Source organism: Caloenas nicobarica, chromosome 3 (assembly GCF_036013445.1).
Source record: "Caloenas nicobarica isolate bCalNic1 chromosome 3, bCalNic1.hap1, whole genome shotgun sequence".
Classification (NCBI taxonomy): domain Eukaryota; kingdom Metazoa; phylum Chordata; class Aves; order Columbiformes; family Columbidae; genus Caloenas; species Caloenas nicobarica.
The window spans coordinates 62,276,749-62,304,176 of record NC_088247.1 but is presented as its reverse complement, the minus strand read 5'-3'; the positions used below and the strand labels follow the sequence as shown (position 1 = coordinate 62,304,176).

The window sequence follows — 27,428 nt, the reverse complement described above, 5'->3', positions numbered from 1 at the left end:
TTAGCTGTCTGGTATTTATTACTTTTTAATACAGAGAAGTCACAACAAAATATTGTCTAACAACACACGCAAATGATATCATAACCAATTACGTTAGTTTCATCAACATTCATTTGCTATGTACATATTCTTCCATCTGCAAAAGTGCAATCCAAGAATGTCTCAACAAGAAACCTTTATGGACAAGTATATTTTTGTGAGGTTTTCTCACCAGTGGCCTTACAATAACATGTTTGTCCTTAGTTACCTGGTACAGGAAAATGAAGACTACACGGGTTAAGAAAAAAAAAAAAAAAAAGAAAAAGAAAAAGAAATTGGGTTAGATGCCTCCCTTGTAGGAATATTCCCTATTTTCCCGACTAAATTCATTATGAATACACTGCTCACTACTGGAGATGTTAATGCAAATAGACTATAGGATAGTCTATGGGCTGGCTACAGAACACTGTAGTTTTTAATGATTCTGCAGCATTAGACAGAACAAGAATTTTAGGCTGTTCACCACAGTAGATGTCAAATTACAGATCAGCACGTAAAAGATATCCATTGTGTTAGTTATGGTTATCAAAATTTAATTTTAAACATCCTACTGATGGATGACTTCATTTTTACACATCCAAAAGATGAAGTCTACCTAAATGCAAGCCTCTCCTATGGAAAATAAGAGTTAAGTACTGGAAAGAAAAGCATTTGCACATGCAACTCCTATTACTATCACAAGGAGTATCGTGCACTTGGGTAGAATGAACCTTCAGATCCAGGGGGCTGTATTCTCACTTATAAAACATTTCAGGCACAATTTAATCTGACCACAGGCCAGATTAAAAAGAACACAGAGCGTCAGAAAAATTAAAGGTAATGAAGAATAAACTTTAGACAAACAAGCAAAGCAAGCAGCTCCATAACTAGGGAAATAATTTCCCTTTTGACATGTTTAAAAGCTCATAACAACTTCTAGTGCTTGTCCGGACAGAAAGCAAACCAACAGTGGTATAGTTTAACCCCTGAAGTAGCCATTAGGTCCCAAAGAAGATACCTCTGCCTTTCTACTTACGCAAAGCCCAGCTGAAACTCTCACGGCCAAAGGGTGGGCCTGACTGCTCAACTGGAACCTGATACATGAACAGAAAATACCGCATTTTGCAGTAACCCAAGACCAGTTTTAAGTACCAGCAAGAAGCAGGGAAAGCATTCTCTACAAATTAGGGACAATTTACTTTGGAGTGAAAGTTCAGAGGAATCTTTCTGTGGCTCAGCTGGTTTCCATCGAGGATCATTTTTACAGTGCCACAACTGCTGCTAGCCTCCAGCTGAGAGATTGTTTTGCAAGAAAATATGCATTTCCTCAAGCAGTAGATAAGACTCAACAACAGAATTAAAAGGAAAAGCTGATGGAGAACAAAATTGTTTCCTTCAGTAGATTTGTACCTAGCTCTTTGTCACTGTTAAGGCTTTAAATGTGCTTTCCCCTTCCCGTTTTCTCAGTCTGCTGCATTCTCAGTTTTGACTTGAATATACTGTTCAACCTTTCATTCACTTGTGTTTTTAAAGGTAGCCAAATCCCCTTTTTCCATTTCTACTCATTCTCGATTGTCACACATACATGTCTGGAGAGGCATCTAAGTACTTAAAGAACAGAATTAATATAAATTAAGATACTCCAAGGAAAGTAAATGAACAAGTATTTAGAAGAACTCCATATAGCACTTCTCCCCTACCATGTGTGTTGGCCAGTGACAGCCCCCCTCGCCGGGTGCATGAAAAAGTGGGTCCACAACACCACGTAGCCTATGTGGGAATTAACACTCTCAACACATGGCATGAGTGACTAGCACTCAGGACCAAACACTACAGTTACAAGGGTATCCTTTAATTTTTCTCATTACAGGAGCTTTGTCTTTGCTATGTGATTTCAGGCTGCTGGAACAGTCTAGCCATTGTCTCTCTGGTCTGATTCTGCCAGGCAACGCAACTCCAAGCCTTGTTAGCCACCCTAAGTCCATCAGGTTGCTCAACGCACCATTGAAGTTAAAGGGCTCATCATCCTGGAAGAGTTCATTCAAATTGTAATTTGATTGTTCTCCATAAGCGAAGTCTACACTGCACAGCTAAACAGGTTTTACCTGCTAGACACCTTCTTCCAGCCCAGGTATGCCTGGGCCAGCTCCTGCTCCTACGGGCAATAGTCACAGTGCCGGTCCCACTTCAATTAGGCTCGGTATAGCTTGGTTTGTGGTAGCCACACCAGGACAGTGTTAGAAGTCTCCCAAGCTCCTTCCCATAATTATCTCTAAAAAGGAAAGAGGCTTTCCTAAAACCATCACAAACAGGGAACAACTGCACAAAACCCCAAGGATGTGCTCCAGACCCAAAACCAAGCCCAGGGGCAAGAACAGCAGCAGAGGAGAGCCAGTGATGAAGACTACCACAGCCTTCAGATCAGCAGCAGATCACCAGCACAATTGTACAAGACAGACAGTCCAGATGTGAAAACCATTAATGTGAGCTGGCTGGCTTCTAAGGACATTACCACTCAAGTTAGCAGTTAAGTCTCTTTGCCAACATAAGCCCTCTGTGCAGCTCAAGTATTTCTCCAAGTGTGGCTAATGCTAACTGGAGCTAATTCTGCAGCGAAGATAGCCAGGAAATAAAACCGTGAACTTGGCATTTTTATGCACAAAGAAACATGGATATTCAGTTTGAGTTTTATGGGCACATTAATTTCTTAGCAGAAAGCATAATTCTCAGTACAGCATATGAAACACCTTTTGGCTTCTGACTTTTTTTGTTTTCTTTCCCAGGGTGGCAGAGTATCAGGGCTATTTTCAAGATCATGATTTCAACAGACACACTCTTTAAAAAGATTCTAACTTGGGAAAACAAAAAAACTTCAGAAGAACCAAAAAATAGTCCCACCTCATAAACAGAAACAAAACCCACACCTCTCGAGTTAACAAACACTCCATAAATACACTATGGAGAAAAGCAAAAAAAACCCCTCTCCTAAATCTCAATTGGCTTGAGAAACCAAGCAAAAGATTAATGACCTATTTAAAAAATTATATTTAAGGAAAGGAAAAGAGGGAACCAAGAAATAACAACTGCAGAGTCTACAGGACCAAGCCCTCTGATACAAACCCACTGCCTAAGCCATCATCTATTATGTACAGCACAGAGGCATGTAGAAAGTAAATATGCTAAGTCTGCTGTCTTAAAAAGTCTACAAGTTTTTAGATCTCAGACTTAAAGCAATTTTGAAAGACAAAGGTGCAGCAATTAATTGTTTCAAAAAGTGATGCCATGTTTCATACTCAGTACCTCTCAGCTCTTACAGGTCTGACAGCCCAGATCCCACTTCACGGTCCTCCTTCCACACCAGTCCCACCAGTCTGCAGCAGGCAGCAAAGGCTCAGTCCCAGCAGACACATACAAACACATCCCTATTCAGCTCAGCCTGTTCCTTCCCTAAAACGTCTGTGAAGAAACATCTTTAAATAAAGCATTGTAGGATCTCCAGCGTATTTTGGTACAATCAGATGACCCGATCGGGCACATGACAGCCCTGGTGGAAGCAGCATTATTGCCATACGGTCTGTCCGTGAGGGCAACACACATCGAACACACACGGCAGGAAGACACGATGCCAAAAAAAAAAAAAATAAATTCATTTCAAGATTGCATTTTCTGGCATACATTTACATTCACTTGTCACGATACCCTAGTTTACCCCACCTCGGGAAATCTGGAAGAAAGCCTGCTGAGGTGACTGGCAGCACGGGGCCAGTTCCTATGCCTGCGGGAACTGATGCAAAAGGCTGAATGAATTCAACAGTAACAGGACGGTTTCTTTCCAAGGATTTCCCATTTCCACCAAGCTGGAGGGACAACAACTCTATACAATCACTCACTTTCCAACCAGACATATTTCTCTGTCTCGTATGTCTCCCCACACCCTTCCGATAAACTGTATTACAATTATACAAAAAAATAAAATCAAATTATTTTTAGCTGAACTTTACCCCACAGTTGGGATATATTCAAAGGCCATTAAATTGGCTTGCCTCCAGCCTTCACAGAGATCATGTCAGGAGGATTCTGATTTTAATGAGATGTATATACACATATTAATATGTACACAGACAAAGAAGCTGCTCTTTCAGTTAGAAAAGAAATTAAATTTCATCACAGAATGAATCCTATAAAAAGATATGTAATAAAGTTGAAATACCCATAAAATAGCTATTACTAAAGCAAAGCTTTCGTCAATATGCCTCCAAAACTTTAAATGAAGAAAATGGCTTCACGAAGTGGTAGTCTAGATTTCCACAGTGAGGACACTGCTGGACGTTGCTGTATTCAGAGAAATACTGCATGCCAATCCGCACATCTATTACCGGCTTCCCACAGTGCTTACAGTTCAGTCGAGCCTGCAAAAAACAAAGAAACAAACAAAAAGAACCCTTTTGAAATGACCAAATTCACCTCTGTTCGTTGCCTCTGGAAAAGAAAGCGTCACACGCAGCCCCCTGCCCTCCTCGGCAGGAGAGGGCCAAGTTAGGAAACTGGCAGCAATGGGATCTGCTGGTGGGGACACTCCTCACCCGGACTGGCAACTCACAGGCACACACCACGTTTTTCACATGAAATACCACCACCAAATTCTGGACAGTAAGTGTCCTGGTGTCAGTACTCTCCCCAACGCCACTGAGCTGGGGGGCAGGATGAGCGAGTGGCTGTGTGGTGCTTGGTTGCTGGTTGGGGTTAAACCTCTGACTGACAGGAGGTAGAGAATTTCAAAGTTAATTGACACAAAACAATCATGTGTGTATATAAATCTCTGAACCAATTCCTCAATCCCCAGCACAAGAAGTGCTATCTCAATAAATCATTAACGAAGCCCTAAAACAAAGAGAGAAATGTTACATTTCTGCCACGCAGTTCAAGCATTTAGGCTGACGTTTGAACATGATCCATCTATGAAACACATCAGCATTTTAATCTTTTACCTTAACAAATGTATAACTTGATCTACTTTATCAGCATGGCACGGTATTGTAACACTTTAAGTATCTTTTTAAACATTTATAACACATAGCAGGTTATACAAACTAAACATCACTTCAAGCACACGAACTGTTCTACAAAATCCAACTGAGAAAAGACCAACATTAACTGGGTGGATATGAGAAATAATTAAAGGTCAAGGGTGAGGAGAGACAGAGCTATTAATGTTCAACAGTAACAAAAAAAAGAAAGTCTTCAGAAGAAATCTCACTGAGAAACTCAGCTCATTTCATGTAAAGAAAGCAACAGGCAGTGTGAAAGCTCAGCAAGCTGTTTGAAACACTCAAGAGTAGCAGAGGAATTTGAGACTGTAAAGGAGTTTCAGAGTAAAGGTGGCAAATGAGCAGCCAGGGCCTGAGCTGTACTGTAGCTTAACCTCACAGCTCAACACACTAATGAAAGCTTTAGCTCTTCACTGAAAAGAACAAAAACTGATTTTCTATGGCAATCTTCATTTACGGAATTTTCCTGGCATGAGGAGAGGAAGAAATTAAAGTACTATTACTGTTGAGACAAGACTCAAAAAGAAACAAACTGTCAGCTCCACAGCCACCAACTCTGCTTAAAAAGCAGAAATTGTAGGAAATACAATCTAGTAGGGCATGGATTTACATGATTTTCTTAACTGAAGTGTTTTCCCCCTTGCTACTGTCCAGTACATCAGCTATCTGCTAGTAACCTGACAGTGGCTGCAGTTCATTATCCTACACGCACTTTCGTCACGTATAATTAAATATTTTGAAATAAGGTATGAAATTATTCAAAATAGAAATTAGCAATGCAATTCAGAGTTAAATTACATACCATATTTAAATGTCATTGCTCTGTATGCACAGAATCATCTGTAACAATCGCAGTGAAACAATAATGCGTTTGATCTGGCAATCAGAGTTACTGCAGCTAATGATTTCATAGTCAGTTCTACAACTTAACATGTACTGTCACACTGTCCATTAATCATATAATTAAGGCTCTTGTATAATGAGACCTTAATTCTTGTCTTATTACATTCAACAGAACCAATTCAGATTTAAATTTGCTGGCTTTTACAGAGCTATCAAAGCAGAAATGTTTTATCTTTAAAAAGTCCCTACATTTAAAAAAAGGTACAATCTCAAGAGGCACTAAATTTAGAGGTAGTATCTCTGTCTTTAGAGTTATCAATGTCACTTGATCCAGTAGCAGCAACACCACTTGTTTTTTGAGCAACACATTTTGGCAAACATGTTAAATTTAAAATTAAATACCATTTTGTATACTGACAGAACTACATTTTAGATTGCTCTTAAGCACGCACAATACCATGAAGTGATCACACTTTGAATGAATGGATCTCTGCGAGGCTCCTGTTCTCACTCAGTAACATCACCTGCACGTCCAAAGGCAACAGCCCCCTCCCGAGCATCCCTCCGAGCCATTTCCAGACAAGTGCTTTTTCCACGGCTGTCTACCCCTACCTACACAACAAAAGTGCTCTGCCCATCACATGGACAATTCCTTTGGCTGCTGATGACCCTGCTGCCTCAGACAAGTGACTACTCTGGAGTAATCCCAGGCTTTGGATCTTTCTCACCCAAGGTATAGATGAGGTGAGCATTTAAGGAAAACTAAAATGTTTCAGGCTGTGGTGGAGTTCCAGCATCACAGTAGAGATTAAGGAGAGCTGGGTAATGCCTGAGCACAAAGCCTTTTTAGACCTTTCCACTCCCTTGGCTTTTTTCCCACAATTATGATAGAACACAATTCGAGTAACTAAAAGAACACTGAATACATGAAACATCTGCTCAAAATGTGCAATTGTTATTAAAACACTACTGGAATTATACCTGATGCCAAAGATACCTGCTAGGGATCACCCCAAGCATGAGATTTAATTGTGGATGCATTTAAAGTGGCTTTGTTTAAAAACATAAGTAATAACCATTGACCATTGCATTTTTTTTGTCTAGCTATCAGCCCTTGTGCCTCATAAGTTAAGACAAAGGGACACGGACTCGCTCAGCTTTCTTGTATTGCACTCACAGGCTAAAAAAGGATGAAAGATGGGAAGAGAGAAGAGAAACACAAACCTTGGCTTTACTTATAATCAGTTGGCATTTCACCTAATGAGTCTTATTTATTTACGGTACTAACCTGACAACAGGGAGATGCTGCCAGAATATCGTAGGTATACATAGTTCCCAGCTGGTGCCAGCTTCCATCCCATCGGGACTTGCACTTAATGCAGATAATTTTGTGAACCCCTTCTAAGCAGTCTACACAAACAGCATAGAGGTGCATAAGCCTTCCTGTGGACAGGAAAGACACTTCTTCAGGAGACCAGAACAGAAGATCAAAACAGACATTTCCCACAATGTATTATCTGCCCTTTAGTGATACAAATCACACTTTTTTTTTTTTTAAGGGTGAATGATAAAGTAAAAAATGTTTCTCTACAGGAATTACAGAGAGCTTGACTGAAGCTATTTTCCGTAGATGCAAAACTCAGGAATTAGTCATCACCCCGCCCACCTTCCCTTCCTCCATTTGCTGGTAGACCTTAGCAAAATATTCTATAAAAGTTGCTTAAGCTCAATGAACAGATGCCAGATTAAGCTATATGATCAGCGGCAGCATTTCCAAAACCAGGACTATGCCCCAGCTTCATCCACACCTGAAAGAAGTGGAGAAGTGCTGAAGCTTATCAGCAAGCTGGGTACAGATTCTCTTAACTTGCCAAAATCTTCCAGCAAAGAGGGAACTACAGACCCCATGGAAAAAGCAAAAGCCAGAAGAGCAATTTTCTTTCATGTACTTTTGCCTGACCATTCATTACAGCAAGTATATTTAAAAACGTTGTGCATTACACAGAGACTTTAACATGCCATTCAGAACTATGAATCTATTGAGGTCTGTTTGCATGACAACTTTCAAAAAATGAGTTATAAGGACTTCCATAAAAATCAAGTAGTTCAGACTTGAAATATTTTCTTTACATAAAGGTGACTAAACTCACCAATGCAAAATCCAAGATGCAAATTTAACACAAAACAAAAATCCCTATACAAATTACAAAGATCTGATGACTAGATTAAGTCTGACTTGTAGTGATTGAATGAATTTGTAGTATAACAGTTGGCTATTAAAAAGGGGCTGACAGAGAGTACTGATTCTGTAATATACCTTATTTTGCACTGCTATACAAGACAAAGTCAAGAAGTGGTGCAGTTACAGATCATCTACAAAACAGAATTGCATATAACATGCATTTATTTTGGATTGCAATTTGTGCTCTTTAGTAAAGTAATGAACACATCACAACCTGTAGTTTAAAGAACACATGCACCTTGTGCTCTTTTTAGATAAAAGAGAATAAAATATTAACCATTTATGATTAGTCCATACCACATACTTTAAAAATAATGGTTTGGGTTTTAACTCGTTGTGGGTTTTAGGCCAACTATTTTAGAAAAATGAGAAGACAAACCAGATTCTTCTTAAAACAGATACACAAAACAAACTTGCTAGCATGAGCTGATAAAAATTGAGTTACTGCACACTGGAGTGTTCAGCTATAAAAAATGTAATGGGGTGAGACTGTAAGTGCAAATATAATAAACTCTCTTCCTAAAGTGAAGTGATTGGAGACTTTCAAATAATTCCATGCACAGAAGCGTTATGTTCTGCAGGAAGATAAAATAATTTTCCTTGTCTGAAATTCTGCACTGCTCCTGCACATTAAAATACTGTATTCTCCCACCACTTCATTTTCAGGATCCTTGTTATATAGGAAATGAGGCACCTGATATCTTAAACATGTCTGAAATAAAAGAAGTTATTTTCTTTACTGAAGAGAAAATAACACCCTGGAACAGCACCTTGTAAGCTTAATTTCATTTCAAAGCATACTTCTGATAATAAACTATTTTACCCAGGACAAAGAGGTAAAAATTTTAACAAATAATTATTCATGGTATCTTGTCTGAGCACATTTTTCAGATGTATCGTCCAAAGGGTAAAGAGCAATTAATTAAAAAAAAAAAAATTGCAGACTTTCATTCTTTGCGGCAAATGTTAACAAGTGATGAGTTTCCCTCAGCTATTAGTACTGATAAAACCACAAGCACATTGTGCATGCCTCTCCACCAAAGCAAAGAAGCAGTGTTATCTCACATACGTATATTCTGTTTATCCTGGAGCCTTTTTAGATTGTATATTTGCCTATCACTTTTTCTCCTTGAAGTACATTAGGCAAGACAGAAACAATAACGTTAGCATGCATACAGTTTAGTGACTCAGTGCACAGTGATTTAAGGAAAAAAAAAATACAAAGTTTGTTGAGCAAAGGAATGTTACATAACATATATTATGACCATGCATGGGATATAACAATTTTTTTTGAAATAATATAAACTTAAATGTTAAAATACCTCTCATTAATGCCTTCTCAACACACTTCTCAACATATAATTCTACGTTTTCGAACACCAAACTACGAATACTCTCTCTGACTTATTTTAGCCTTGCTGGCTGCCAGCAGGCTGCAGGACAGGCACGCTTTGCCCTGTTCCACCCTTACCGCTCAAGTCGGGGCAAAGCTTTCAGGAAGAGCTGAAGCTCATCCTTAGCCCACAACCATTTGTTTCTCTAGGAGGAGAAAAGTAACAGATACCTCGGTCTCAACTCTGCTCGGAGCTGGGACATGATCAGGATGCAGTCCAAACAGGTGGGAGCCTGGAAATAAGTCTAAAACTCTCACTACACCATTGCTGCTTCCACCCACCATATCAAAGCGTATTTGCACTGCATCCAACCTCTCCAGGCCAGACTAGTCCTTTCCATATTAGAAAAAAAAAAAGAAAAAAAAAATCGCTATAAACCAAAACTATATTCTCTTGTCTGAAAGCAGATGACAGGCATCTCATCTCACCGATGGTACAAATGCAACTTTCACCCATGTTGCAGCACAGCATGCTTAAATTTAAAACGTTCTTTGAAGGGTTGATGTATATCTTGGAGTAAAGCTCACAACAGACAAATCAGCACGCACACACTGCAGAGCAGATTGGCTGGAAAACCTTCCCGTGGTCTACCTAGAAACTGGATGAGAAATCTCTTAGTTGTAAACCCAAACACAAGGCATGGATCTTTCTACACAGCATTTACTTTTTGTAATTCCTTCTAAGTATTTCAGTCTGATCCACATGATTAATTTGGACACGACTTCCAGCTTTACAGAACTGCTTAAAAATGCAGAATCAGGATGAAAATCTATAATGAGAGGGAGAGGGCAGAAAAGGCAGTTCCACCATTTAATGAAACCTAGCATGACTGACAGACAACCTGTACCTTGAAGGTGACAGGGAACATCATATTCAATCTCATCGTGTCTCGAAGGGCTAAGGAACAGGGTCCCGTCCACCAGCGGAAACTGTTCAAACACTGGCAGTGCCCTGTGGCACAGTGCACAGTTTACAACGTTCCTGTGGCTGGCACTAAGAGCAGCAAGGATAAACTTTCGAAGGTCCTCCCCTTGGCCCACCTGGGCATCATCTTCCATCCGCACGTGGAAAGTATTCAGTTTATGCCTGGGGATGTGAGTAAGCAGCTCGGATAGATCGAGCCTTCTCAAAAACTGCACAGGGGCATCGAAGTGTCCCGATCTATGTGCTTGCAAGCCAGCTGCCCCGTAATCAAAATGTGCGTTCCTGAACATGCCCCCACCGGCCATGTTCTTCTTATGGGGCTCCAAATGAATGGCGTTCTTCAAAAACTCTCCTAAGTATCGCGAGGAACGAGGGCCGCTGAAATGCGCGGGGGCAAGAATAGAGTAGCCGGTGGGTGGGGACTGGCCAGGAGAGACACAAGGCGAACGAACACCGTAGCTGCCGCCCATGATGCCCTTCTCCTGGGAGTTCTGCCTGTCCATCGAGTGCCTCCGCGGGAGGTCATGACTCAAGCCTTTCTGAGGCTTGTTGGCCGGCCTGCCCTTTTTGGCCTCCTCTGCTGACTCTGCCATCGACCTTCCTGTGCTTTTCTCCAACACTGATTTTTTCTTCTTATCATCCTGCATTCGCTTCACCTGGTACCAGTCGGTGTCCTTCTTTAAATGACCCTGCCCACAACGACAGGAGCAAAACCGAAAAGCCAGGTCATATCCCTTCTTTGTCCACATATTTTGGCGACACTGCTTTTCATTCCAGCTCCTGGCTCTGCCAATGCAATTGAACTGGACAAGAATGCTGCTTTCCCACTCATAGAAGCACTGAAGGTGCATCCAGTTGCTGTATGGACAATGCTCGTTGTTGCATATGACCTTCTGGTAGTCATCCTTCTCCAGGTCCACTGGCCGTCCAAAGCTACAGATCAGTGGAGTAGCACAAGGGGCTTCTGTGGAAGATAAAACAGATAAATTAATAACTTAATGGCCTGTTGATTGCAATACTTCTTTAAACATTGTGCCAAATACACACATGAGCTCTTACTCATGCCCACATGCACCGGCCCGGGGTCAGGGCAAAAAGCAGGCTTTGCCAAAAAAAGTTAAGTATGTGAAAGGAGACACGGAAATGAAGGAATAAAGAAACAAATGACATTACAGTTTGTTTAATATTCAAAGCCAAAGCACCTCAGAAGCATTAGCCCTCCTCAAAGGTTTGTGGATACTGTTGCAAACGCTTTAAGAAGTAAGGAGAAAGCTTTGTGGATGTTTCCGGAAGGTTGCTTTGAAGCCTGAGAGGCAACATGGGGAGAACACACAGAGATTCTTGTTTGAAAAACAAGCAGGCACTACAGCCTGGCTTTGCGATCACAGGGAGAGGCAGGAATTGATCTTTTCTTTGGGACTGAGCAAGAGACAACAGCTAGGGAGAGAAAGAGGAAGCAGAGGAGTTTGAAAAGCAAGACAAACAGCTTATGTTCCTAGTGCAGCAGGGAAGGCTTCATCACATTGCTCAGGCAAACATAGACTATATCACCAACACTGACCTATCGGATAGCTAAATTTCACAAACCAATCCTTCTGCAACACAAACAGGTTAAAAAACTAAATGCCACGTGGCCTTTTATCAGCGGTCTTCTATCAGCAAAGTAGCAGCCTTTGCTGCTATTGCTTTGCTGCGCTATATATATCCTTGAGCAAAGAACAGTTTATTTCAATTCTCTCCCTACAACAGTGTCAGCTTCTACACAAAAATGCTAAACAAAAAACATTCTGCATTTATGGACCAATGACATTTTCCCCTTCCTCACCGAAGTACCATGAACTACATACGACTCCCACTTCTGGCTGCTCAGTTGCAGCTGGGAGGCACCGAAAGGACAGGAAATTTTCAGTTTCTATTGGATCTGAAGAGTTTCCAGTTACGAAGTTTTTAGATGCTTACTCAAGTATCACAAATATTTCTCCTCTGCATTTCTGGCTTCCTACTTCCTCCACTTCACCAAGAAATCCTGCTCCAGCAGGGCTGGCAGGCTGCCTTTTAACCTCTGTATTGCTGCATTCCAATACTAGCAGGCTTCTCCAGGGTCTTCCATGGTCAAGTGCTGTCTCACCCCATGCAAAACAGAGCAAACTGCTCCCTGCAGTTCCGCAGTCTCAGCCAGAGCTCCAGGACTTGCAGAAGAGGTATATTGAGCCTTGAGAAGAGAGGCTGCCTGATCCAGGTATTTTTTTCCTTTTAAGACTTCAAATTTCTACCTCATAAGCCGGGATAAAAAACACACTGTTGCATTGCTTTTAATCCCATTCTTCTCACTGCTAGCACAAATAATAGAACACAATTTGCAGTGGGATGATTTTATGCTGCTGCATTCACTTTTACTTAGACTCTCAGTCACAGACACACTACCCATCATCCCCTGTCCTACAGCAGCAACTCACAAATCAGATGCTTTACAAGAACAGACCTTTGCCCTGTTAGTGGTTTTGCCCCTTCCCAACAAGTTTTGCTTAAAAGGCTATAAACAAACAAACAAAATCTTCAAGGTTACATTCAGTAAATTCAAGATTATAGTAGCTCTTAAGACTTATTTATCCAGAAGAGACAGGCATAAAGAGTATGACAAAATTTTCCCAAGCCATTCCCTGGAAGATGCCACATCCTTCATCCCATTTCTCTGCCTCTGTTTCAAATGCCACAAGCAGCACAGTTACAAGGAGAATTTTCTGCAACACCTTCCCTTCAGGAACTGGCCTACAAACTGCAAGCAAAGCACATTCCCAAAAAGCATTCTCTTAAAGTAAAAAAAAGACTCTTTCATTTCAAAATATGGACCTATTAAGCCATTAAAAACAAATTACCAAACTGGAGAGAACAGAGATAAGAGAAGCTTTCCCCAGGGTCTCTTTGGAAGTTTCTTCTATACATGTGACACATTCTTACTAGTTGTCTCAGGTCTCTGAAAAACCAGTAGGAACATATAGGTTTTGAGAGGTCTTTGAGAAGCATGAATTTTATTGGTTACCAATGACTGGTTTTTCTCCATGTTTTTACTGTGTGTTATTGAGTATAATGTCACTGGCCAAGAGCAAAAGTGAATCATAACTTATCTGCTCTGAAATAAAATCTGTCAGTTTACCAGTTTAGAGATTTCTCCGACCCATTCTCCCAGGCTTCAAGTCACCCTATGCCACAACAAGCATCTCTGCAAAGTTCTTCTTCATTGTCAGTCATTCTTTCTTTCTATTTAGGATCTGAAAGCATAGTTCACAACTATAACGTCCTTAAGAAATTTATCTCATAGAAGCCAGTTAAACTGAAACTGTTAAAGGCAAATCATCAGAAGTCAAATGTGCAGCAAGTTACTGGAGGTACCAATATGAACAGTTCTCACTTACGCATTTCCTGTATTCATCTATTTCAGTACATATTCCTTTCCACCACTGCCAGCAGGCAGGAAGAAAGAACATGCCAAAAATCCACTTATGCTGCCCCTGTGTTCTGGAGTGTAAATGTTCCAACAGTCACAGGTGTAATTATAGCTGGCAGCCGAGAAAGTTACTATACACACAAGTCTAGAGATGTCCACTTTAAAATAATGACTTTACACTAGTTCATCCATACTGGCACAGTTAACTGACTAAAAAAGAAAAGTGATCCCTTGATTAGCCTTTGAATATGCTTTTGGTTTTGGATACAAAAATGTATTATCTCTAGCCCCCTGAGAAGTTTACAGCCTCATCATTATGTGGACAAAAAATGAAATTAATAAAATAAGTGGCTGAAATACAGGAAAAAAACACCACAGCCCGTTCATTCTACAGGACATGTCCACAACTATTTATGATCGTAGAATCATAGGACCGTGGAATTGTTTTGGTTGGAAAAGACCTTTAAAGATCATCAAGTCCAACTGTTAACCTAACACTGCCAAGTCCACCTCTAAACCATGTCCCTAAGAACCTCATCTATGCATCTTTTAAACACTTCCAGGGATGGTGACTCAACCACTTCCCTGGGCAGCCTGTTCCAATGCTTGACAACCCCTTCAGTGAATTTTTCATAGTATCTTGGGAGAAGAGACTGACTCCCTCCTTGCTACAACCTCTTTTCAGGTAGCTGTAGAGAGTTGTGCTGGGTGTCTAGAGTCTACTGTCAAGGTGACAACAGATTTATTTTCTCTTTTCCCTGGTTGGTTAATGGAAGGACTTTGGAATGGGATCTTCTACAGCTTCTCCTTAAGAACTTAGAGATGCCAGATTACCTGAGGAACTTCCCACATAGCGTAACTATGAGCAAGAAAAAGCTTCAAGTTTTGGACAGTGATGTCTTGTTCAAAATTTAAGGTAACTAGATGACTACAAAGTTTTCAGAAGTTCCCTCATCCAATCTTCTACCTACTCAGTATGAACTGGCTGGTCATACAGTTACCACAGCAAAAGCGGGTCTAGAGCAGCTGGAAGAAAGCAACGGAGTGAACAAGAGCCTTCCCCCAGGCAAAAGACTCCACTGAATTGTTAAATGGTGGAACTGAGATTGCTTTGGAAAACATGACTGCTAAGAAGAGAAGCTGGTCCCTACCCACCTCTTCTGGGAACTCACCTGACATTTCACTACTGCCACTGCAGTAGCACAGGAAATACTAGAAAATTAACAGGTCTCTCTGCCGTGTTGCTGTGCTCCACAGCAAGGTCAATGCTGTGCTAGTCAAAGCACCTGCTTTCACTGATTCAGGTTTGTTATTACAACAGCTGTTGATCTGGAGAAGGCCTGGATAAAACCTCCACAACAGAAACTGAAGAGCCCGGCATGGCTAATGAAAGTTGTCTCTGTGGAAAGTTCTACCACTTCTGTAGTATTCCCGTATTTAAGAAAGCAGAAAACTCCACTACCTGAAAAGCCTATAGAAACCTCAAGGCAATATTTAGTTCTGCCTAATATTCCAAATTCCAGCAGGTCTATGTGTACAAAACAGACTTTGCAGGACCGAACATCCCTTGCAGACTTCTCTCCATTCGCATCTCCTGCCAAACAGAATCATGCTGCATGTTTAAAGTATAAATGAGAAATATTTTTTAAAATCTCACCATTTTTTGTGCAACTTTCCCAGTTCACAGCAACAGATGTGCCTTATGAGCGAAACAGACAGCGTTAAGATCACTTAGTATGGGAGCCACATTAGCAAATGTGAAGAGCTCTTCCTATCAATTCACGCTCTTGAAACTGCTCTAGGTCATTTAATTATCATTTTATAAACAAGACAAAGCACTTATTACAGAATCACAAAACTTAAAAAATTCTTGTTATCAAGCCCTTCAATTTTCCATTAATTAGAAATGCATTTTGAGATTATTCTTCAAAAAGTCAGAGCTAGAATCATTGTCTTAACGTTTTACGATAACAGTACAACTATTACTGTCAAGAGAGACAATAAAGGGGAGTAAACAGAAATTCACCTGGCCAAACTGCCCATCTACATCTGCAGCCCTAAGCTGGTTTGTCACCTAAATATTATTTGCTTCCAAGTAGCTAGTAGCTCACCAGATTTCTGTTTTCCAAAGTTATAAAACTGAACTTCACCAAAAATGAAAGATTACCAGGTATCAGAACAGCATCTATTCTCCTAGCAGACCCTGCTGAAAGAATGTGTAAATGACCATAAAAGTACTTCTATTTTCTCTCTCAGTTTCAAGATGATTTTCACACCCTAAGAGAATGAAACAAGACAGTGTGCAGTTTTGTGTAGCTTCAACCTTTAGACACAAGTGCACATCCATAATAGACAGGCTGCCAAATTGCAACTAGAATTGCACACTGCTTCTTCTAAGAAGTTATGTTTCCATTTAAAAAAATACATGTTTTCTCATATTCCACCATAGTGATTTTGATGAGTAATTCTGAATAGTTGCACAGGGCTGCACATAAATGTTCTCTAAAACAGAAATAACATACGGTAGTCCAAACAAACATACATTTGAGCAAAGAGAGCTCCTTGTTGAAACAAGGTTATGTTTTATGTTTGACAGAACTACCGTAAAATTAACTTTTCTTTCAAAAATGTGAACGTGACCAAAGACTACAAGGAAGCTGTGTGGGGTGTTTGGCTTTTCCTCAGTTTTTCTGTTCAGGTTTGTAAACATCAATAAAAGCCAGGAATAAAAACATATTGTTGAGATAAATTTCCTTCAATGACAACAACAGCAAAAAACCCCACAGTAACGGGTTTCTACATTTTAATAAAAAAGAGAGTATATGAAGACCACCCTTCCCATTTTATGACCCAATCAAAAGCAGCAGAACAACGGCTGCCTGTGGAACTTCCCTCTGGTGAAGTAAATGGAGGAGAATGTTGTTTACTTCTGTTTACACACCCACCATAAAACCAAAGATGCACCCAGCAAGCCAAATGCAATGACTCCACGGCTGCTGTTTTGTGACTCCTCTCATTTGTTCCAAGTCCTCAATGTGGACGCCCAAAGCAAAATTCGCTCTTCCCCCAGCACGTTCCCACATCATCCATTGTGTTAAGCACCAGAGTTTTTCAGTCGGTGGACAGAAACAGATAATTATTTCCTGCACTCGCCAGCATAGGTCTCAGCTCAACACAGACGTGGAATCGCTGCTAAAGCTCAAGTGTCAAACGTGTGGCTGGGGGCAGAGGGCAGTGAAGCGCGGCCGCTGTTGGAAGAGGCAGCCCTACTCTCATCTTAAAACAACCATCAGGTGACCGTAGGTTGTTTTGTACCTGGAAAAAGAAATTATCTAAAAAAAAAAAAAAAAAAAAGTTAAGGTCTTGGCACTGGATTGGCTGTAAGACACTTACTATGGCTTACTTCTGGTCTACCATTAATCTAGCATCTCATCATCTATGCCAAGGACACTTTACTTGCCAGCACATTACCTCAGCCAGAAGGGTACCTGTGGGACACATACTTTGTAAATCAAGCACTTCAACCTCTCCCACCACTTCCCCATGAACAGCGCTCTCTTCACAACCCTACACAGCCAGGAATTGTTCACTCTGCCACCTTGAACCAGAGCTGAGTCATCTCTGTGGAAAGCGCCTCCCTACCAGCCATCTGCATGAATCTTCTGAATTTCCTCTGCCATCAGCATAGCTTTATTTTAATTGAAATCATACAATATTATCGTGCTAATACTGCAACACAGCTGTAGAAAATAAACCACCGCCACAACAGAACAGACTGAACTGAAAACTTGTGTTAATTGTCCAATGTGTTTACTTTGGTGAACCTTGGAATACAATCTAATATTCAAAATATAACTAAGACGTGACAAAATGGTATTGTCATACACATAACTAGCTAAACAGTACAAATAATATGGTAATACAGAAATGATCAGCCACCTTCCTAAGAGCCTGAATGCAATGAGAAAAAATGTTTCACAAGTCAATCCAAAAGGCAAGCTTGAATCTTCACTGCAGCAACAACAACAAATAACAGCTGACAAACAGTGAGAGAAATCTTTCAAAACAGCTCAGCTCATGGCTTATATTGATAACACTCAGTGATGATGACTGATGTCTCTCCAAAACTTCTTAAGCAACCTTCATGGACTGCTCAAGATGAAAGTTTTCAGTCATTCTCCAGGAGGCAGAGGAAAAAACAAGACAGCGCTACCTCGTAAGCTGTGTAAAACACAGGTTTTCTCCTGTGTCACAAGACTCCCTCTTATGCTCTTGGAAAGAGAAGCCAACACCAGTAACCCATCGTCAGTGAACCATGGACAGAGCTCAAGCTGGTATGACACCCAGCACAGACCCACCTGAACCACCTTGGAGGAGCCACTGACTCCAAACAATCCCTCAGTGCAACGGGAGCCTGGCTGATAGCTTTGCACATATGAGCACCTACAGATTGACACCTACATGCCAGTCTGGAGCTCAATCCTACCTCCAAGGACCAAGTAGCTGCAGTCAGTGTTTATGCTCAGGAGGGACTTAGAGTGAAAAAATCTGTAAGCAGCCCAGCCCTCCTTGGCACGCTTAACCCCATGTGCAAGATGTCACTAGTTCGATTAGGTGAGTGGTCACATGAAGTGATCACCTTTCCCTAGAAAAGTTTTCAGGTAATTTGGAGCTGCTAAACCATAGTTCACCTGGGAATTCAGATGGCAGGACTCTTGGAGGGCTCAGTAGGTGCTAGAACGATCTCCATGCACTTTCACTTAGCTGACTTTCACTTGGCCTCTAAGGGAGTCTCTTCATTCACAAAAAACAAAACCAAACCAAACCAAACAACACCACCACAACACCAAGCAAGGCCTAGCAACTACACAGCAGTGGGGAGATGCCACAGAAATCATGAAGGCTTAACTCATACCTGCCATGTTCACACCTCCTAACTTGCAGCAGAGTCAGAGCTGGTGCCTGTTTATGAAATCAGCAAGTAGCACGTGATGCAAAGTCAGTTATCTGTGCCTCTCACTCAACCACCCACTCCCAGCTCAGCCATCACCTCACCAAAGTAAGCCTGAAAGTCAGGAGCAAAACTGTACAAACTAAGGAGGACAGCCACTTCCATGTGCACAGCAGCTTCGCGGTTTGTGTACACAGCCATCTGTGCACCAAGCTGGACCGACTGCCTACGCCGCTGAAACCCGTCATGAGAATTCACACAGTCATGTAGCAGTCACCATAATCTGTACAGTTATCATCTAGCCAACTTCTTTACATTTAATACCTGTCATCCAAACACAAAGGAAAACTCAAGTCACCAGCTTTGGCTTTCGCTTAGGATGTAGAGACCCTCCCTGCATAGAAGAAACCTTGCCATGGTTGCACTGTAATACCCTCAGTCCAACTGAAAATATCACTAGTTCACCACACCAAAGAGAATGGGCCTGAGCCTCTACCTGTATCAGCACCAGGACAACCAATTCCAACACACTCCTGATAATCCCATGTGAATTCTGAATTGGCTTAACCAGGTCAGGCAACGATGGGTCCTCCATGCCACAAGCAATCACGCCTGGGCCAGGAAGACTCCTCACACTCCTCGGCGCAGGGTGGATTTTTCTGATGACCTTTACTGTGGTGAATGCAGAGATCAGCAACTATCTCAAGACTGGTGGGCATTAACACATTTTGAACATTGGCTGTTGCTTTGTCTGCACAATAATCACCCTCACAGAAAAGCATTTCCACCATTCAATTATCTCACTGTAGCCTTCCAATAGTTTTAATATCTTGACCTGTTACAGAAAACTAAACCTGGTGCGTCAAGAAACAGATGTCCTAACAACTAAAGCAGGCTCTGATGCACCTGCCCCAGCAAGTTTTCAGTAGCAAATTCCAAGTCATGCTGGTAATAAAGAGATAACTGTGGCAAGCAGCAGATGCCCTAATAGCAAGCACAGATGTAAACACTGCAGGATGGACTTGCCAGATTCAGAGGCAGCTAGCCACCAGACGCAGTCCAAAAGCACAAGAAGGGAAGAGAAAAAAGAGAAAAGTGGCATCAGCACCTCTTCTAGTTTCAAGTCGAGCAATGTTTGTATGATTGGTTTATCCTTCCCAATTTTCAATATGACAGACAGTATTTTTATTTCCTATGCTAAAGACTAGAGAAGCTGGTAGAACTCAGTGGGAAAGGTGAGATGCAGTCACCCCTAGCTGCAGTACCTGGCATCTCTGCAAGACAGTAGCTCCTGAGTGTGGAGCTGTCGGTTCCAATGGACATCTCCCTCACGACACTGTGCTGGCTCCCAGCCCTGCTGCCCCTGGGCCGCCTTTGGCATCTGTGCAGAACACAGAGACCTCAGCTGTGCATGGCTCCTGAAATGGGTATCGGTAGCACAGAAGTGGAGACAGGGAGTGCCTGGTACACTCAACAGTCAGGCTCTGATTGAAGCTCCCTCCTCTCCCAGCAGGCGTTTAAGACAGAATCATAGAATCACAGAATAGTTTGGGTTGGAAGGGACATTCAAAGGTCATCTAGTCCAACCCCCCCTGCAATAAGCAGGGACGTCTTCAGCTAGATCGGGTTGCTCAGAGCCCCGTCCAGCCTGGCCTTGAATGTCTCCAGGGATGGGGCATCTGCCACCTCCCTGGGCAACCTGTGCCAGTGTTTTACCACCCTCATTGTAAAAAATTTCTTCCTCATGTCTAGCCTGAATCTCCTTTAGTTTAAAACCCTTACTCCTTGCCCTGTTGTAACAGGCCCTGCTAAAAACACATAGTACAAGTGTGCTTTACTTACCTAAATATACTTTTTTTAAAAGATATTGAGCACAGTGTGGTAGTTTGAATAAATTACAAAGATTAAAATTATATTTGCTGGCCAGGAACAACAGCAATATCCCTCTCAAGCCCTAGAAAGAGGACTGATAGACTCCACCATTGCAGGAGAGACAGAAGGAAAGAGATAAAGTGAATGTTCTCAACACAAATGTCGCTGAAGTCTACCAGGAAATGCCAGTGCTCCACTCAAAATCCTGCAAGCTTTCAAAACGGAATTACCCACTTCAGTGACTAGATTACTGCTTCAAGAGGCCTCTTTGAAATTATTTGAGTTTCTATCAAAACTGTTTAAAGGAAGCCCATGCCCTACTAATGCTGTTGTAATTTAGACATCCTGAAGATTAGCTTGAGTGTTTTAGCATGAGCTGGATTCAAGGTTTACCTCTGTTTTTTCCCCTCACATACACTGCAGGAAGAAAAGCAGAGAAGGATGGACATCTGCCAATCACTACAGTACTTCAATATCAAAGGATGTCGCAATATGCAAGGCTGTAAATGAGGTTGAAAAAAAACTTACAAATGTATCCAAGGACTAGAAATCATTTTGTCACTACTTGTTAGAGGGAGGAAGATACAGGATGAGTACAGACGAAGTAAAGCAATCAGTTCAAAAACTATTTCCTCATACAAAACAAACATCAAGCCCAACCGTTACTCATGCAGGCGCTACACTTGAGCAAATGACTAATCACATGAACACAGAATGCCATCAGGGCACAGATAACCATTTTGATAGCAAATAACTTAAAAAAAAAATTAAATGTGTACTTACATGCATGAAAGGATAGTATTTATTTTATTCAGTAATACCACAGACATGATTCCATTTGCAAAGATTTGCAGAACATGGATTGCATTTGCTACAAAAGTATGTAATTGCATACTTTAAAAAATCCTAAACCAAACATGAAAGTCCTTTCGAACCTGATTTGCATTGACAGAGACAGTGAAATTTGCATTCAATTGATTTCTGCTGTTAGAAGAACTCAACGGAGTTATGATGAAAAATGGTTTTCCTTTAGAAAATTAATAGGTATTAAATTTTGTAGTCACTGCAACAGAATAGAAACTTAATTTTCCAGGTGGTCTCACTGATATCAATGGGACTTCCTCAAGTTCAGTAATAAGAAGGTGCCAATACTGAACATCACCAGAGTGCCAAACTAGAATTGGATGTTATATGCAGCAGGGAACATTTGACAGCAAATATTAATCCATGCTTAAATACCGTGGCAATTAATGCTCTAAAAATACATTTTCAAATTAAATATTGCACTGACAAATTTTCTGGCCCTCTTTAACTATCCCACCTCCAGGATATATTTTTTTTCCTGTAAGTCTTAATTGTTGGCCAGTCACAGCTTTCAGTGTGTTAATCACTGTTGTGCTGACTGATTTTCTTCTTCATACAGTTGTCCTACATTAGCATTTTTATTGGAAAGTAAATCAGTCTTACGAATTTGTGAAGCCCAGGTGAAGAGCATGCGAAAGCACAGCTGGCCATTTCAGACCCTGGTAACTACAGAGGAGCTCAGAGCCCGGCCAGCGCGGTGGGCACCGCTCACACAGCCCCTCGGCTGCCGGGGCAGGAACTCCATCCCTGCAAAACCACCCTTCACTGAGACCTACAGCAACTACCTCCACCAGTTCCCCTGCAGCCTTTTTTTCCCCCGGACTCTCATGTCCTGCACAAATCTCACCTCTGGCAACTCCACCTGACAACACCCAGCTTGTCAGTCCTGCCACTTTTGCAGTTCAAGGGCTCACCTATGCCAGAATGGAAAAACTACGGTCTTAAAACAGGCGGCCAATACACCATAAGAGAGCAATTTAGCGACAGCCATGCCATTTTTTTTAGTTCAATTTAGTCGGCTATAATGAACCCCATGTTAAAGGAGAAAAGCACAGATAAGGAGAGTTAGCTTCTCCTTTTCTCTCATCTTCTCACAGCACCAATGCTGGAGAGACTAGAGTGACAAGAACATGGAGATGAAGCAGCAAGATGCTGGGATAGCAACCATCAGGAGCAGAAAGAGGACTTGGGTCTACTGGACAGTGACACCAAGAACGGAAACAAGGCAAAGAAAATGGATGGAGGAAAGAATTTTAGGGTCAGAAAGAACTATATGTGGAGACCAGAGCAAGACGTTTATAGGATAAAGGAATAAAACAGCTGGAGCTGATGGTGTAAAAGCACCCAGGCTCAGCAAGGCAGAAACAGAGAAAGAATTTGCCACTCAGAGCCCTCATACCTGAAGTAAACCTTGTGGATTTTCCTCTGCTGCTGCTCAGGGCAAAGTATGCACAAAATGTCTTGCCCCCTCACACTCATCTATATCTGCAGACAAAGATAACCAACCATCGCCATTAGGAACACTGGTGATCCACAAGGCTGGACTCAGTGGGGTAAGTGCACAATTCCACGGAGCTGCTGGTATAAGTTTAAGTGATGACAGCGCAGATATTCCAGTTTGGTTAAGTAATCCAAAAAATTAGCTACAAAACTAGAAATGTATTAGGGATATCATTCAACCACTCTGAAGACAGGGACTCTCAGAAATGAGGCTTTCTGTGGCATCACATTTCAGTTTCCCTGTGCACTGCGATACTGTTAAATTAGTCGGTCCGCCCCACCCATGACCTGTGCCTTATTCAGTGTAGAAAAAGGACACACTTTGGCCAGGAAAGATTAATCTATCACATACAGAATTCCTGCTTGGTCTGATGGAAGAGATAGGAAAGGAAGGCACAGCTACAGAATGTGAATCTTCCTTGTGGGCATCATCCCAATACCTGCTGAAAAGTTACAGTGCAAGATGGAGAAAAGCCATCACATCTGGTCAGTGGTTGTGCTCTCCACTTCCCTGGTTTCCTCATGGGAGTCTAGAACCCTTAGATCTCAGTTTGAGCTCTGAACATGCAAAAATTAAAACACTACCAAAAAAAAGCATAAACAGATGCCCTTTGGGGGCAGGGGAAAAAAAAAATCAAACTACATTTCTCAATCATCATGCTAAAAATTGACTGACACTTTGAGGGAAAATTGTGTAGGGATTGAAGCTAAATTTGTCAAAATGTAAAAGGGAACAACATCTTTCCACTGTAAAGGAGTGCTATAATGACAGTTCCATATTACACGGCACCGCTAGTCAGAGCGGCACAGAGAAGCCCAGAGGAGATTAAAAATTCTGTTTCATTATGGCACGTGGATGGGGGGCAGAAACAATACATGGATCACATAATGAACTGTGAAGACTTAAAAAAAAAATTTGAACCACTATCCTTTCCCTGAATGCAGCAGATTCCTGATGGAACTGCGTAATTAGACTGTCATACTGACATCATGATGCAAAGCCAAGGTTTGCACAGACAATCTTAATTTTGCAATTATTAAATCTGCTGCTTTTATCTCTGCATACTTCTATCTTGTCATATTAATGAAAGAAAACAGGTTATGTTACTATAATCATCTACCACTTTTCCAGGGTAAAGATAGAGTAGGAGAGCGATAATACCAGACACATGCAAATTACTTTAGAACAACATTCGGTGACGCTGCAGGAGAGCAGAGTGAACCCAGGGACGACAGACCCACAGGACCGGGCAGCCTGGGCAGCACGAGTCACAGAATGCAGCTGCACGGCCCGAAAGCAGCACAGCGAAGTGCTTCCCCGCACCCAGCACACTTAATCTGTAACCCAGATAATCTCCCGTGAATAATCGAGAGTTGACTGTGTGCAGCAGAACTCTATTAACCTCACAACTCACTGCAGCAGGCCGCGTCCTCCATAAACTGCTTAGTAACAAGTACCCATAAGTGCACAGACTCTTACAAACATCTTGAGTCTAGTAATGGGATACCTGCCTCCAAGACCTTGGCTATACTGCGTAGTTCAATTTCAGATTTTACGGGTTTGAAGACTTGGGCGAATCTATTATCATCATCTCATCTTTTCCTTACAGAGCTGGGAATCCAGCTCTCATGTGCAGCACAACAGGAGCAGTTTCTCCTTTCATCTCCTGAACCAAAGCTGTTGAAAGCTTTGGACTTATCAGTGAGAACACAATTTATGAAACTTCCAGCTCAAGATTATCTGATGGGCAGTAGTCAGTGTAAAATAATGCTAGCAACCACATGCACTCCTCCAGGCTTTATATTTATCTGAAGTGAAAGATATGACTAGATGCAATGATCCCGACAAGAAAAAGATCAGGTGTGCTGACCAGCCACTTGCAGCAAATGCCAAAGCCAATGTTGTACCTCTGTTGTGAGGGGTGGAAAAAAACGGGGGAGCGGGGGGTGTTGACAAAAGAGGTGAGGATATTTCTGACCACTGAGGTCATATTGGAAGCAGGGAGGGAGAGAAGAAAGAAGCATCTCAGGCTAGCTCTCAGAAAGGCAGCCTCAGCTTCTGAGGAAGACGGCCGGCACAGAGGAAGGACACATAAGGTACCCAGGACACACAGTCTTACAGCTGAAGAAGAATGACAACCTGTCCAGCAAGCAAGCTGCACCGCTACCAGTGCTCGCAGGCATCACCTTCTGTGGCATCCACAGGAGGAACAACGCAAAACAGCCACAGCAGAAACGCACCTCTGCTTTCACTTCAAAAAAAATGGAAACACTTTTTCTCCCTGCCTCAAAAATTAAATACAAGACGACAGTGCCATGCACCTGCAAAGCAAATGTCATGCATGTCACATTACTGAAGTCATGATAAAAGTGCTCTAGAAATTTCCCAACTCCTGCTGATCTGTTGGGGTTATTTTCCTTGTTCACTCACTTAGAACAAATAGTCAAAAAAAAAGGAAATTCTAAGCATTCCCCATGATTCTCTGGAGTAAGTAATACTCTTATAAAAGTAATCTGGCAAACACTTTGTGAGCTAAAGTGATTCACAATTAATTGCTAATATTTCTAAGGAAAAGTTTCCATCAAATAACACACAGGCATCAGACATCTTGAAAACCAAAGTAAGATTCTTGGAACTACCTTCGGCTAACAGCAGCCAGCCAAAACTACCGTCACAAAGTATAAAACCAGTTGTAGCTACTCTCCCACTTTTTCCAAAGCATGGAGAGTAAAGAGCTGAAGTCCAGCTTGAGAGGGGAAAAAAGTAGAGTCTGCGCTGCAGTTTGTAAATCTAGCAGCAGACCGAAGATGTAGAGGGTTTTGGCTTAGCAAGAAGTGTAATAAAATCCTAGTCTACCTTTAGTTTTAGCCTGAAATACCATTTTGCAGCAAGACTATCTGCAAACATGGACAGAGATGCAAGTTTCTGCAAGAAAACTCCATACCAAAATTGCTCTGAACCAAAACCAGCCCACCAACCAAAGGCAACATAAAATGGTTGATGAAAAGCGAGTGTATTGCCCTGACAAAACCAACTGCTCTAAAACGACAACTAAAACGGACCGAGAAGTAGGACTCCATTTTTAATTGTGCCGAAATAAAGCCGGGATTTTTCAGCGAAGCACAGAACAAGCCGAGACGCGGCCGGAGCCGGTGGGCGCTGCATCTCCCGCCCGCCGCCGGGGATGCGCTCTGCCCCCTGACCGCGCTCCCGGGCGCGCCGCCGCGCCCCCGCCCGCAGCTACGGCCGCCGGGTGCTGCGGGCCGGGGAGGCTCCCGCCGCTTTCGGCACCGCCGCCGCGGAGACCCCCGCGCTCCCGCGGCTCGCCGGCCGCGGACACCCCGGCGAGCAGCCCCCCGCCCCGCCGCGCATTTCGGGGAGATCCCCGCAGCGCAGAGCCCCGGGCGGCGGCCGCCCCCCTCATCCCCGGCCCCGCCGCCGCCCCCATGCGCACGCCCGCACAGCCCCTCTCACCGGGCGCTCCCCCGCCCCGCCGGGCCCCCCCGCACCGCCCACACGCCCCCCAGCCGCCGCCTGCGCCACCGCGGGCCCCGGGAGGCCGCGGGGCCAGGCCCGCCGCTCACCGCTCTTGACGTCTCCGGGCGCCGCGCCGCCCGCGCCCGCCGCGCCGCCCGCTCCCCCGGCTGCCCCGCTGCCGCCGCCCGCCGCCGCCGCTCCGGCTCCGCCGCCGGCCGCGGAGCCGCCGCCCGCCGCCGCCGCGGCGCCAGCGCCCGCCGCCGCCCCGTTCTCCTGCTCGTCGCCGCTGCTGTTGGCGCGCTTGTTCTTCTTGCCCTTGCCGCCCTTCTGGTTCGGCATCGCGGGCCCGGCCGCCGCCGCAGCAGCAGAGCGGGCGGGCGGCGGCGGCTGCGGAAGGCGCCGCCGCCGCTACCTCCGGCTCATGGCGGGGCCGCGCTGCGCCGCGCCCGCGGTAGGCGGTAGGGCCCGGGGGGCCGGGACGGGGAGGGCGAAAGGCGTGTCCCGCTCGGCCGGCGGTCGCCGCCGCCCCGCTTCCTCCCGGAGCAGGCGCGGGCGCTGGCGGCAGCGGGAAGCGGAGCGCGTTGTTGGGGGGGCAGCTGGGGCCGAGCCAGGCGGGAGGAGCGGGAGGGGCTTATCGGGAGCGGGAAAGCCCCGCTCCCGCCGGCACCGGGCGAGGGGCCGCCAGCGCTGGCACGGGGACGGGAGGGCAGCAGCGGCTCCCGAGAGGGGGCAGAGCGCGCCCCGTCGCCGGGAACCGGAGCTGGAGCCGGCCCCCCCGCAGCCGGGGCGGGGCGGGCGGCCGCGCCGGGAAGCTGCCGCTGTGGGCCGTACAGCGCCCCGGGGGTAGGG

The 27,428-nt window shown here is 43.4% G+C and overlaps 1 protein-coding gene across 1 annotated transcript; it reads right to left on the bottom strand.

The window, feature by feature from the left end:
• On the bottom strand, window positions 1-27,291 carry HECA (hdc homolog, cell cycle regulator). The gene is made up of 4 exons (XM_065632566.1): window positions 26,687-27,291; window positions 10,393-11,433; window positions 7,198-7,352; window positions 1-4,427 (listed from the first exon to the last, which is right to left on the bottom strand). Exons 1-4 carry the CDS (start codon window positions 26,916-26,918, stop codon window positions 4,263-4,265), a joined length of 1,593 nt encoding a protein of 530 aa, XP_065488638.1. The 5' UTR covers window positions 26,919-27,291; the 3' UTR covers window positions 1-4,262.
• Between the last annotated feature and the right edge of the window lie 137 nt (window positions 27,292-27,428).

Excerpts from the sequence above, each read along its gene's own strand:
- HECA (XM_065632566.1), bottom strand. The coding sequence starts at position 26,918 with ATGCCGAACCAGAAGGGCGGCAAGGGCAAGAAGAACAAGCGCGCCAAC. Across the intron at positions 7,353-10,392 it reads TGTTCCCTGTCACCTTCAAG|GAAGGCTTATGCACCTCTAT; the intron begins GTACAGGTTGTC and ends TCCTGTCCACAG. Across the intron at positions 4,428-7,197 it reads CAGCATCTCCCTGTTGTCAG|GCTCGACTGAACTGTAAGCA; the intron begins GTTAGTACCGTA and ends TGTTTTTTGCAG.